The 14,156-nt window shown below is 48.1% G+C and overlaps 1 protein-coding gene across 3 annotated transcripts in view; it reads left to right on the top strand.

Moving 5' to 3' along the window:
• Nucleotides 1-14,156, top strand: part of OSBP2 (oxysterol binding protein 2) — a 193,526-nt gene that overhangs the window by 8,525 nt on the left and 170,845 nt on the right. For 2 of the 3 annotated variants that reach the window (XM_025985906.2, XM_025985907.2), the window contains exon 1: nucleotides 11,755-12,493. The exons of the other annotated variant lie outside the window; for it this stretch is intronic. In XM_025985906.2, the coding sequence (XP_025841691.2) occupies nucleotides 11,805-12,493 (689 nt within the window). In that variant the 5' untranslated portion in view covers nucleotides 11,755-11,804. Of the gene's footprint in view, nucleotides 1-11,754; nucleotides 12,494-14,156 lie in introns of those variants that run through there. 3 annotated transcript variants of the gene reach the window in all.

Genomic DNA, 14,156 nt, shown 5'->3' on the forward strand with positions numbered 1-14,156 from the left:
CCCTGGATGGCTGGCCTTGGCTGAGAGTCTTTGCATCTTCATGCTGTGGCCCAATGGACTGAGGGTTCCCTGGCAGTGAGATGTCAAACCAATGGGTCACTTTATAAATCACTAACTCACCTCTGATTGTGTGGATTCAGTCTTCCCATTTTTGCATTAAAAACCAGGGGATAGGGGCACCTGGGTAGCTCAGTGGTTGAGCATCTGCCTTTGGTTCAGGTCATGATCCTGAGGTCCTGGATCGAGTTCCCATGGGGAGCCTGCTTCTCTCTCTGCCTATGGCTCTGCCTCTCTCTGTGTGTGTCTCTCATGAATAAATAAAAAACAAAACCCCCAAAAACCAGGAGATGTTACACTTAAGCAGGGAACAAGAAGTGATGGAATTCTGGAGAGGCCGCTTAATTGTTGGGAGGGAAAGAGAAGAAAAATCAGCAAGGGAAGAATGGGGGTGAGGTTGTTGGATGAGAAGGTATTGTTCGAGAAATAGAATCTTGAAGCTAAGGAAAAGTTTTGAGATTCTTTAGTTCGGTGGCTACACATACACATATGCAGAACTCTTAGTTCAAACGAAATCTTGCCCACAAGCCTATTCCAACAGTCAAAACTATTGCCTTATTAACATGTATTCAGCACTCACGTGCCAGGCACAAGGCTTAGCTCTTTCCAAACATGATTCATTGGATCCTCCCAACAACAAAATAGGTAATTTTAATAGCCTCATTTTATAGGTGAGAAATTGAGGCTCAGAGAGTTAAGAATCCCACCTAAGGTTGGGCAACTGGTAAGTGAGAGAAGCCACCCTAAGCCTATCTCACTCTGCAGACCATCTCCTAGTCAACATGTAGTAAGTTCCCCATCTTTATTATTCTAGTTGGAAGTGGAGGGCCTGGGACCTAGAGCCCTTCTGGAGTGTGATTTTACAGGTGATGTTGTAAGGGCCTCAGTTATAATGTCAGCTAGGCTAAAACACAAGTGTCCCTTCTACCAGGTGGCTAGGAAGACCTGGATATAGGATAGAGGCTGTTTAGGGAGATCTAGATGAGGGGGATGAAATAGGGCACAGGATTCCCTTCTACTGCCCATTAGCTGTGAAAAGATGTTCTCAGTTTCACCCCCAGAAAATCTCTGTGGAATATCCTTTGTGTCTGAAGAACTATGCTGAGGGCAGGAGACAGATGAATGATACTCTCTTTTGAGCACACTTTCAATTCTTGCTGAAAATACATTTCATTCCCTCCTCCTCTAACATCACATGCATGTTACTACTTTAGAATTCTTGGGAAAACCTCCCAGTTTAGAAAACTTGGTGGGGGCACAGTGGACCCTGTTTTCCTTCCCTCTCCAGAATTTCTCCTTGACCTGGAACAAAAAGAGGGACATTCTATTTACCGAGCACCTGTTACAATGCAAGGCACTTCATATCTTACCTCATTCAGTCCTCACAATGGTTGTCCGGTATTGTGCCCATCTTACAGGTGAGAAAACCAAGGTACAGAGAGGCTAAGGAACTTGCTCAAAGTCAGTAGCTTTGAGCCAGGCTTGAGATGCAGAGGGCACGTTTTCCGAATCATTCAGTCACTCTGGTGATCCTCGGCCTCATCGCGATCACTAAACTCAATTTTAGCCATTGTTGGTGGCAGAAACTGCTTTGTGAGGGATACTTATGCTTTGGGCCTGTTGGTGGCCCTGGCCCCTGACTTTCTTCCATAGAGGTCAATGACAGGGCAGGGAGGAAGTGTTGGATTAGGATTCGTTCCCCTCACGGCAGGGCCCTGCTGCAGGCTATCAGGCAGGAGCAGTGGCTTCAAAACCCCAGCAGGTAAATGTGGAACAGGCTGTCACAGGCTAGGCCGCTAGAATCATAGCCACAGCTTGTCAGGGAGCAGTCAGCTGCAGCCAAGAGTGAACACAAAGTTCTTACATATCCATCCCATCAGTTCACCCATCCATTCCTCTGTCTATCCATCCATCCAACCATCAGTCCATCCATCCAACCACTCAGCTGTCCATATGGCCCTTCAGCACACAATCAGAACACACAGATGGAGGAATTAGTTTTCTTGTTTGCTGTGATCCTCTCAGTTTTCCTGATCAGTGTGGGGAAGTGGGGTGACCTGCTAACTGGGAGTGCTTCTACCTGGATTCACTGCAATCTTGGGCAAGTCATCCCTTCACTCTGAGAGTTTGTGGGGCTGAAAATACCTTAGAGCTGCCTTGTGCAAGGTCACTTCTCTTATTTTACTGATGTATAACTGAGGCAGGGAGTGGGAAACTTGCTTGCCAAGGACAGGTAAGGAATTAATGGTGGATTTGGGACTGGATTGCAGGACGCTGCCACTCATTTGTAAAGTGGAAGTGGGGATCCTGTTTCTCCTTGCCTTCTGGGATCGTAGGGAGGAGCTCATGGGATAGTAGTGGTAGGAATCGCTTTGAGAGGCCAGAGTGTCCCTGAGGAGCCACTGAAGCCCTGGCTGCTGAGCCTGGACAGATCCCACAGTAACCACAAGGGGTCAGCAGATACTTGTGCGCTCCATTAGGATCTGCTGGAAGGCACAGCCTTGTGGGCTGGGGTCTGGGAGACAGGCCAAGTCATTTAATTCCTGAGGATCCATAACACGAGTAGGTGGGGACATATCCCAGTCCAGCCCCTTGTGAAATTGAGAAGTGTTACTCTGGGTGTGATAGTACAGAGCCTGGTCCAGCTGCTGACTTTGGAACTCTGCAGGGCTGTGAGAGCTGAGGGGGCAGAGCCATGAGCAGACCTGGGACTCCCTACTCCCCATGTAACCTTTCTTTGGGCTTTAGCTTTCCTACCTGCAACCTGGTGGCTGATCTCTGCATTCCTTCCAGTTCTCAGATCCTGAGATGTGGCAAAGGGCTTTACACACATGATGCTCCATAAATACCTGCATTTGAATGGATGGGAGAAACTCCTGCTCTGAGTGAAGCCAGGGTTATAAGGACACCTGGGTGGCTCATTTGGTTAAGTGTCTGCCTTTGGCTTAGGTCATGAACCCAGGGTTCTGGAATCAAACTCCCTGTTCGGCTCCCTGCTTAGTGGGGAGCTTGCTTCTCCCTCTCCCCCCCTGCTCTTGCTCTCCCTGACTATCTCTCTCTTAAATAAATAAATAAAATCTTTTTAAAATGTCAGGCTTATATAAAATGATAATTCAGGGTGAGTTTGGCTTTACTAGTGTATTTATTATTTGGCAGAATGATTTCTGATGAGATCATGGTGGGCACTCTGCTGCTCATCTGGGAGCCTTTTCAAGGTCCTGTCACCAAGTCACTGTCAGAAGCTGGAATGATCTCCACTGAGAAGCTTTGTGTGATGGTCTTTACCAGTTCCTCTCGTACCTTGTGCCTCGCCAACATTCACCTTCCACTTCATTCAGCATGTGTTTTTTGAGCTCCTTGTATGGCACATTTTGTAAGTGCTAGAAATCACCTGTGAACAAAACTGACTCAAATTCCCTGCCCTCAGGGAGCTTATATTTGAACAGTCCCCTAGGGGTGAAAAAATGAATCAAATTAAAACCCTGGCTTGTTAGTGGCTGGTGCCTCCTTTGGGGTCTACAAGGAGAACTATTTGGGCTTCGTTTGCCCTGTTCAACCCTTTAGCCACTAAAAAGGCTGCCCACAGGCCTGGAAGGCTGCATGTGTCATCATTCCTCTCTGCTGCAGTAAGTTTTCATTCCTCTGATGTATGCGGGCTCTGATTGGATGACTCTGAGTAGGAATCTCAGCTCTGTCTCTCAGGAGAAAGTCATTTTACCCTCCCCTCACCCTCCCTTGGAGCTTCAGTTCCTCATCTGAAAATGGGAAATAATTGTGGTATCTACCTTATAGGCTTGTTCTGAGAACTCTGAGTGAATGCTCACACCAGGAACCCAGCATGAGGCCTGGCCCCTCCTGGGGTAAATGTGAAAGGGGTTGTGGTGTAATTGTAATTGTTGTGATGTGCTTGGAGTTGACATATAAACCTCAAGAGGTGGCCTGGTGCTGGAGAGTGAGCCTCTCAATTTGCTCTGAGACCCTGGGCAGCATACATCCCATCTCTGTTCTTTGGCAGACTTCCTCTTCCCTCAAATTTCAATTAACCCCTCAGAAGGAAGAAGCTGGACTGAGACACACCCATAGCCCATTAGGGGCCTGGGCCCCCTGTAAATCAGTGAGTGCCTGCTGGGAACCTGGCCATGGAGCAGCAGTCAGTCATGGGGGCCCCAACCAAGCCTTCCTCTGGTAGTTCTATGGGGCTGAGTACCTGGGGCTCTCCAGGATGAAATGGTCACGGGAAAAATGGTTTCTTAGCTTTGTTCAAAAGGCAAATTAGAGGACCAGGAGCACCTGATCCCATAGAACCCAGCTTTCCAAACTTATTTCCTGTACTTCTTCCCATGTGCCAAACCTCATGAATTTTCTCTCTTCTCCAAAGAGGCCTCTTGGTTTTCTACGTGGAACCTTTGACCCCACTGTTTATCTTGCGAGGAATATAGCTCCCCCTCCTCTCCACTTGAAATTCAGCTCAGACCCTTTAAGGGCCTGGTTCCTGGTCTACCTTCATGAAGCCTGCCCTGATGTGAGCTCTCTCTTCCTGGACTAGATGCATACCATCCATCTCTCACACCTGGTATTATTATCGTTCACCACATTCCCTTCATTCTCTGATGGGACTGAGAGCTTCTGCCAGGCAGGGGCTGGACAAAGGGAGGCTTGGCTACCCTTTTTTGGGTAGAATTTGCATCATGTACCACCAACCATATTCTCTGGAACTCCTGGGTCATTTCCAAGATGTCTTCTATTTTCTTTTTCCTTCTACTTTTCAGAGATTCTGTGTGCTCTACCAATGAGGAATCATTGACAATCCAAAAGATTTTCAAATACAACCTGGGATTTCTATCACCCTAAGGCCAAAACAGAGGTTGCTAGCCAATAGTCCTCTTGGGGCTGACAGTGGAGGTGTTGAGTTTGATCAGCACCATGTTTTCTGTATTCTTGAGGTTAAACACTTTGAGTGGAGTATGCAAGCACCAATTTAGTAACAGCTCCTACCATTACTATTGACCTAAAGACAAGGGCACTTACCTCCCTGGTCCCTGAAGACATGAGAGTCTGTGATCACCCCAAAATGCTAGAACATTGATTCCTTTAAAATATTCAACTAGTTTCTGCAACTTTAAACTTATACTTTTTAAAAAAGATGTATTTATTTATTCATGAGAGATACAAAGAAAGGCAGAGACATAGGCAGAGGGAGAAGCAGGCTCCATTTGGGAAGCCTGATGTGGAACTCAATCCCAGGACCCCAAGATCATGACCTTAGCCAAAGGCAGATGCTCAACCACTGAGCAACCCAGGGGCCCCTAAACTTGTACTTTATACAAAAGTGAGATATACAGTGTATATAATAATACAGGCACTCCCCTCTTGCTCTTCTCTGAGACCACCAAGTTAACAGTTTCTATATATCTCTACAGAAATGTTCTAAGATCACAGTTCCTTAAGATGAAGTTCATGGTCTTCACAAATTGTATGTAAAATTTTAGATGTAAATGCTGATTTGTATATTCTGTAGGTTCCATCATCATCTTACGGGGGTCCACAATCCCCTCCCACACACATTAAGAACCCCTGACTCTCAGACTTCTAGTTCAGGATGTTCAACTAGCACCCATGTTGGCCTCTCATCTTTCTTGAGATTCCACTGAAACAGAAGTTATAGAAAATTCAGAAAGTACTAAACACTCAACAGCGAAGAGAACTAGAAAGAAGATCTTATCCAACAAATATTCCTTGAATTCATATTATGTGCCAAGTCTTCTAGACCCTGATGGTAGAGCAGTGAAATAAACCTGACAAAAATTCCTGACATCCTGGAGCTTACATCCTATTAAGAGGAGACAGAAATAAACCAAATAAATCCTTTAGAAAGTGACAAATTTTGTGGGAGAAAGAGAAAACAGTCACGGGGGCTTGGGAAAGCCATACTGGAGGTTGTTTCAGTTTTAAAGAAAGATGGATCACTGATGAATGAGATTTCAACAAGTGTTTAGAACATGGAAGAAGATGAGAGTGCTTGATGAATGACACAGGTGGAAGTGGCAGCCAGCAGCCGACTAAAGAGGAAATGGGAGTCAGCTAGCTTGAAAGAACCCAGGGAAGCTTTGAGCTCAAAGTCAACAGGCTATGGAAGAAGGAAGAAGGAAGGGGAACAAAAATAGGGTATTTTATTTCTTAAGCTAGTTAGTAAGCTCCTGGGTGTCACTTGTATTGATATTCTTTTGTATCTACTTAGTATATAATAAACTCACACACAACCTGACTCAGAGGGGGATTTAGGGTGGTGGATAATTGCTCCAATCCACTGTCCCACCCCTCTTTACACTCAAGTTTCCAAAGTGCCAGTAACAGTTCTCCCAGGGAGAAAACAGGATGGCTTTTCCCTAAAGAAATTGAACTCAATATCTCAGGTCAGCTAGAGCTTGCAGTGTGGATGTTGGTACCACAGAATAGAGGCCTCCTGACTACCCATGCAGGGCTTCTAGCCAGGTATTCTCATTTAGCAAAACAACCAGAGGTAAACCAGGCCTAATTGTGTAATAGAAGAAACCTATACCAACTCATTTTACAAGGTACTCACTAATGGGCATTCAGCCAGAAGGCCCCCAATCTGGAATTCTAACAGAGACCTTCCTTCCTAACTTGTGCTCTTAGCTCATACAAATCCTTTCCTGGGTACAATGAGACACAAACTACTATCAACATTTCAATATGTGCCCACAAGCTTAGAAGAGAATCTGGATTTTGAATAAAGACCAATGGGAACTGAAAGGTCTGGGTTTGTTTTGGTTTGGTTATTTATTTATTTATTTTTAATAGGCTCCATACCCAACCTGGGGCTGGCTTGAACTCACAATCCTGAGATTAAGAGATGCACGCTCTACTAACTGAGCCAGCTAAGTGCCCTGAAAGGCTTGGGTTGTTATCCACTTAGCATTGTGACCTTGGGCTGACCTCAAGTAGAAGTGATGGCTGTGACCAGTTCTGTGGCATGAGGCTGGATCGGCTATCCTGGTCTTCCCACCCACAAGGGCCATCACTGGTTGTCACTCTTTAGCTTTTCCTATTCCTAAGGTCTGCAGGGGCAACCTGGCAAGGCTTCTTTTGGGGGTGGAAGGCAGGTCTCTGGGGGCTGGTGTCTGGTGTCTATTCTCTTATGACACAGGTGGACTGGCTTTGGGGCTAGAGAACCTTTTGTTTTGTTGTTGTTGTTGTTGTTGAAGATTTATTTATTTATTCATGAGAGACACACAGAGGCAGAGACACAGGCAGAGGGAGAAGCAGGCTCCCTATGGGGAGCCTGATGCGGGACTCATTCCTGGACCCCCGGATCACAACCTGACCCAAAGGCAGGCGCCCAACCACTGAGCTATCCAGATGCCCAATAACCTTCTGTTTGAATCTTAGCTCCCCATTTATCCATAGTGTGACTCCAGGCAGACCTTTAGCCCCATGAACCTCAATTTCCTCTTATGTAAACATGGGGGAACTTATGGGGTCATTGGAAAGGTAGGAGGTGAGGTTTGTAAAAGGCCCAACATTTGTAGAACAAAAGTGTTTTGTGGTAATTTTCAATTTTCAGCTGTCAATAGACAATTTTCAGCTGTCTCATGACAGCTGAGAAAACAATATAATGTATTCATGTGTACCTATCACCTGGCTTCAACACTGTCAACCCCTGGCAATTTGTTTTTATTTTTTAAAGATTTTATTTGTTTATTCATGAGAGACAGAGAGAGAGAGAGAGAGAGAGAGAGAGAGAGGCAGAGACACAGGCAGAGGGAGAAGCAGGCTCCATGCAGGGAGCCCGATATGGGACTTGATTCCGGGTCTCCAGGATCATGCCCTGGGCCGAAGGCGACGCTAAACCACTAAGCCACCTGGGCTGCCTGCCATTTGTTTTTCATCTGCTCCCCACCCACCTCATTTTATTAAAAGCTGTATTATTTGAAAGTAAATCCAAATATCATATACTTTCACCTGGAAGTACATCAGAATATATCTCTAGGGATAAATCATCTAAAAATTACAATACCAAAAATATTACAATACCATTATAACACATATAACAAAATTAACAGTTTCTTAATATTCCTTAAAACCCACTCTTTGTTCAAAATTACTCAATTGTCCCTGAAATATATGTTTTGCAGTTGGTTTGAATCAGGATCCAAACAAGGTTCACATACTGCATCTGGTTGATATGTCTTTTTAAAGTTGATAAAATTTTCCTTTTCCCATTTTCCCCTAGGCCATGTATTTATTTAATATGATAGATTACTTGAATATCGATTTTCCTATTTTATTAATTTGACTGATTGACTCCTTGAGTCATTCAGCATGTTTCTCTGTCCCTTGCATTTCTTTTATGCTGATAAGGCTAGAAGCTAGCTTAGATTCAAGTTAAGGGACACCCCTTTTGGAGGTGAGAGGAGGGGATAAGTAAAAATACTTCATAGGTGGTGCTATGTGTTTCCTACTGGGTCATTCAGAGGCACATAATATCCTGTCATTGCACTTTTGGTGATGCAAGATCGATCTGTAGATTCAGCTGACATCACTCTGATTCATCCTTTATGAAGTTCCCCATCTATTAAGGACTGGATCCATTATTTCATTTGGGGTTGCCAAAAGATGACATCTTCTTTTAATCTTACTGTTCCTTCTGCATTCATTAGGTAATTTGTCTATAAAGATATTTCCCTCATAAACTCTTAGGTTACTATATAGAGTTTGTATAAGACAGGAAGGATACAAACTTAATTCTCTCCCTTTATTATCAATTTTCAGAATAATGAATTGGTGCTGGTAAACTAATGAAGGTAACTTAAGAAGTTTTTTTTCTCTATGTAACTTTAGGTATTTGTGGGCCCAACCTACGGATCTTCACATAGTTGATGTTTTGACCCATTGTAATCATTATTATTTTTTTAAGATTTTATTTTATTCATGAGAGACACACAGAAAGGCAGAGACATAGAGGAGAAGCAGGCTCCCCATGGGGAGCCTGATGGGGGACTTGATCCCTGAGATAACGACCAGAGCTGAAGGCAGGTGTTCAACCACTGAGCCACCCAGGTGCCCTAATCATTATTCTTTTGGATGCTCAAGTTGTCCTGTCTTTGGCCTGTGGGAGCCCCTTTATAGTTGGCTTCAGAGTCCTTAATAGCCTCTTTACTTTCTGGTGTGACAAGATGTCTCAGGCAGGCTCATCTTGCACATTTTCTGCTCCAGACTTGCAGACAGCCATTTCTCCAGCAGGTGGAATCTGGCATTTTTAAATTTAAAAAACTTCCCAGGAGATCCCAGTGTCCAGGAGGCCCACTTTCTGTAGGATACAGGGTATTCCTGATTGTGTGGTATCCACCTAGCTCCCTGTTTCATCTCCTGCCCTGCTCTTTCAAATATGCTGAACTCTTTGTTATTTCTCAGACAAAATGTTTTCTTCTGATCTGGGGCTTTATGAATGCTGATTCCTTTGCCCTGAATGGCCCTCCACTGCCGGCCCTTCTGACTCAGTGCAAACCTTGTGCTTTCTGTGATACCTTCTTCACTCAGTCTGGCAGCTGACTTAGATCCTATCATCCATTTATTGCAGCAGCCAAAACATATCATTAAACTTTTAATAGTTGGCTTCCTTCCTTGGGGCTGCAAACACATCTGGCACATACATAGCAGGCACTGAGCTTTTCCCATTGTTGTGGCTGTGTTCCAAGCCTATTAACCTTGGTCTCATCTGTTTCTGCTCTGGCCTCTGGTTAATTCATTTCACCAAACATTTCACAGAGCTAAATAACTAGAGAATACTTACTGAGCACCTACTATGCCAAATGTGCTTTATATACATGATTTTATTACTCTCAGCCAGTGAGGTAGGGATTATTCTCCTTTTACAGATGAGCAAGAGGAAGCTCAGTGAGGTGGCTGAAGTTCCCATAGCTAGAGAGTGGCTGGGCTGGGATTTCCATAATGGATTGGATGCCCAAAACCTAAGATTTTCCCTTCACATCATTGTCCATCAAAGTGTGGTCAATGATCCATCCACATCAGAAGCCCCTGGGGAGCTCATTAAAATGCATGCTCCTGGATTCCACCCCAGACCTACTGACTCAGAATTCCAGGAAGATGGGGATGAAAAAACTGAATTTCCAGTAAGCTTCCTTGGGATGAGCTGAAAAAATTATTATTTTCTTAATAGGTGAAACACACAGTGAAAACATTCAAAAGGTTCAAAGGGTATAAGTGAAAGGCAAACACCCCAACTCCATCCCACTGTTGCCCAGTTCACAGAGGTAACCACTTTTTCTTGACTCAAACTGAAGTTTGAGGACCATCTTTGTTTTTACGTGATATACCAAGATAGGGAGGTCTCTGCACTCCTGAGCTCACACAAAACTGCAGGTAAGACCACCATTCACCGGCAGGTGCCCCAGGAAGGGATGCCAGCCACCAGCAAAGATGGCAAGGAAGTTCTGTTTGGGAAGCGCCTGCATTACTTGTTTCTAGGACTTTCCAGTCTGCTCGGCTCAGCTATCACTGTAGGAGGCTGGTCCCTGCACAGGCAGTCTTGTCACAAGCAAAGATCAGGAAAGAACAGTGGGCAAAGGGAGGATAAGACAGGTTAGGATGAACAGAGAGGAGCCTGGGCAGAGGTCTAGAGATGGAAGGGTCTGGGTGGGAGGCCCAAAGCCAACATTTCCGCTTGTATTTCCCATTATTTGTGGTAACCATCGACTTTTCCCTTTAGGAGAGTCTTTAAAATATTTAACCTTTTTGGGATAACAGACTCCTTCGGGAATCTCATGAAAACCAGGGACCTCCTCCCTAGAAAAACGCACCGAGACATAAAATTCTGCAGATGCAGAAGCTTCATGGACTGCCAGCCAGGATCCCCCAGGTATATCCAGGAGGTCCAGGAAGTCTGCTTTTAGATGTTCCTTGTTATATTTAAAACGCTCAGTTTACAAAAACTCTTTCTATATTCATTTAGAGCCTAAACTATGTCGCCACTTGCAGCAAAATGTGAACTAGATAGAGGCGCATGAACTAGATAGAGGCCAGCTTGTCAGGAGGCGGCTTCGATCCTAGCGCAGCATCGGCGGGGTCAGGACCTATAGACAGGTAATGAGTCCCATGGGGGCAGGGGGCGTCCTCCTCAGCTCTTAGCGTCATCCGGTTGGGCCCCGGGCTTCGGGCGCGTCTCGTGGTTTCTGAGCGCGGCTGAGGGCTCCCCCACACCCCACTCTCCTGGGTTTCGTGGGGAGCGAGCCTACCCCGGCCGGCGGGGGGCGGGGGGGCGCCAGCGCGGGGCTCGGCAGGCAGAGCTGCGCCGGGAGGCGGCGGGCTCCGCATTCATCATTGTTCCCCCGGCGCCTGGCACGGGGTGGGGCGCAGCAGCGAGGGTGGCCTGAAGCTCGGCGTCCCCTCCGCGTCGCCCGCCCGCGAAGCTCCGGCGCCACAGGTGTTTCCAGGGCGCCTTCCAAGGGCCAGCCCTGAGCCGGGCGCTGGCGACGCGAGCGGGGGGACGCGGCCCCAAGCGGGGAGGACAGCAGCCGGCGGGCGCTGGCGGCTCGGCGCGCCCGGGGCCGCGAGGGGAGCTGCGCGCCAGGGGAGCTGCGCGCGCCCGTGACGGCGCCCCCGGCCCCGCCCCCGGCCGCCGCCGCCCCCCGCCGCCGCCGCCGCCGCCGCCGCCCCCGCCCCCGCCCCCGCCCCGCGACTCGGCCGCGCTCCGGGCGGCGGGCTCTATGGGGAAAGCGGCCGCTCTGTGCCGAGGCGGCGGCTGTGGCGGCCGCTCCCGCGGACTCTCGTCGCTGTTCACGGTTGTCCCCTGCCTGTCCTGCCACACGGCGGCGCCGAGCATGAGCGCTTCCACGGCCGGCCCGGGGCCGGAGCCCAAGCCCCAGCCCAAGCCCCAGCCCAAGCCCCAGCCCCCGCCGCTGCCGAAGCCCGAGCGGCAGCCGGTGTCAGAACAGGTGTCGGAGCCGGTTCCCGAGCCGGTGCCAAGGTCGGAGCCTGTGTCCGAGAAGACGTCTGAGCCAAGGCCGGAGTTCCGACAGGGAGCCGAACTGCTGCTGGGATTGGGGCGGGGGGCGGGGGGCCGGCAAGAGTTGGGCTCAAGTGTAGGGGCTGGGCCCTACTCCGAGGCCTCGTCGGAGCAGCTGCCGGCACTGGGGCCCGGGGTGGGCAGCGCGCCCTGGGCCAAACCCGAGCCAGGGGCGCTGCCAGCGTCTAAGCCCCTGCCCCTTCTGCGACCCAGTCAGGCGAAGGCGTCCCTTGGGGTTCCAATGTCAGGGACTGGCACCACCGCCACTGCGCCTAAGGTCCTACTGCCTCTGGACAGCTTCAAGGGCTGGCTGCTCAAATGGACCAACTACCTGAAAGGCTACCAGCGCCGTTGGTTTGTGCTCAGCAATGGCCTGCTGTCTTACTACAGGTACGGACATGCCAAACCGGGGCATCTGAGGTTGGGAGGCTGGTGATGCTGCAGTGATGGTGACAGCGTGTCTGCGGCTGGAGGACACTGCCACTAGCCTACGTGTGTTTGGGACGTGGACCAGCAGGAGAAATAATATCTCTGACCAACCTCCCAGGGTTGGGGGCCTTGAACTGGGACAGGGGAACCCCCTGTGGACAGGACCTCTGACAAGCTTGGGCTAAAGGAGTGAGTCGGGAGGTGGAGTGAGAGTGTGACCTGGGGCCTCAGGGCCGCTCTGCTCTTCGTAGCAGTGGAGTCTTGGGCAGCCAACCAGTGTCAGTTCCCCTAAGTCTTTGATTCTGGTTCAGGAGCTAAGATCATTGCGTTAGGGATTTAGGGGGACAATCACCTTGTCCAGTCTTTGGAACCCACTGTGGGAAGGAGTGCTTGTTCTCCTCTCCCCCAAGTTGGTCACTTTGTTAATTTCCCACTTTTCCTTACACCCCTGGTTGCCAGGCCTTGGGATGGGCACAGCAGACTCACAGATGTATCAGATACAGCCTGTTTTTTAAGGGCCCATCTTAGCATTCTGTGGCGAACCAGAATCTTCCCGCTGTCACTTTGTTTATTGCAGAAGCAGCAGATTCAAAATTGAAGTCCAGCGGTAAGATAGCTAACATTGTCTGCCCCATGAAAGGGAGAAAGGTACTGAAGTCTTCTCTCCCCATCTTTGTTTTTTTTTTTTTAAATATTTATTTATTTATTTATTTGAGAGGGAGAGCACAGAGGGAGAGAAAGGGAGAGGGAGAAGCAGACTCCCCACTGAGTAGGGAGCTCCATGTGGGGTTCAATGTGGAGCTCGATCCCAGGACCCCAGGATCATAACCTGAGCCAAAGGCAAAACGTTTAACTGACCAAGCCACCCAGGCACCCCAGACTTCTTTCCTTTCTTACTGAATGTTGCCTTGGTATGTTTCCTGGGGATGGTTGGTTTCAACTTTGAGATCTCTGGTCACTCTATACCATTGGTTCTCATACCTGAGCTGGTATTAGAATTCCCTGATGGGCTTGTTGAAACACAAAATACTTGCCTCTCTGCTGAGTTTCTGACGCAGAGGGTCTAGGAGGACCTGAGCTTTGGCATTTCTCCCAAGTTCCCAGATGCTGCTGCTCCAGACCACAGTCTGAGAAGCAGTGCTCCATTGTCATGGTAAACAGGAGGGCCCTGCCTTGATGTTTGGTAAAACTCAGGTCACCTTGGTCACTTCACTCAGCCAGGCAGTATCCCTTCAGGTCACTCACTATATAGTTTATATGATCCTTCCTAGCGTTTTTGGAACACAGCATCTGGAGAATGGTCGAGTCTATGATGCCCCTGAGAATTTGGCAGCTCCGCTGAATTCAAGTGATGGTTTCCACTACAAAATGGGGATCACTGTCAATTCCTGGCAGGGAAGAAAATTGACAAGTATTTCTCAAGTGCCTTTCTCAGGTGATATCCTGGTGCCCCTCACCCCACTCAGCTGCGCCCTCCAGATCCCACAGAACACGGCATTCTTAAGAGTCAGGCGACCAAACAAGAAATGATTCTTTTCCAAACTGTTTTTATTCCGCGTATCCTTCTCTGTCAGGTGTGTAAACATTTCACCAGGACATGCAGTGATAGGGGTCATCGGTGATT

Source organism: Vulpes vulpes, chromosome 10, assembly GCF_048418805.1.
Source record: "Vulpes vulpes isolate BD-2025 chromosome 10, VulVul3, whole genome shotgun sequence".
Lineage (NCBI taxonomy): Eukaryota > Metazoa > Chordata > Mammalia > Carnivora > Canidae > Vulpes > Vulpes vulpes.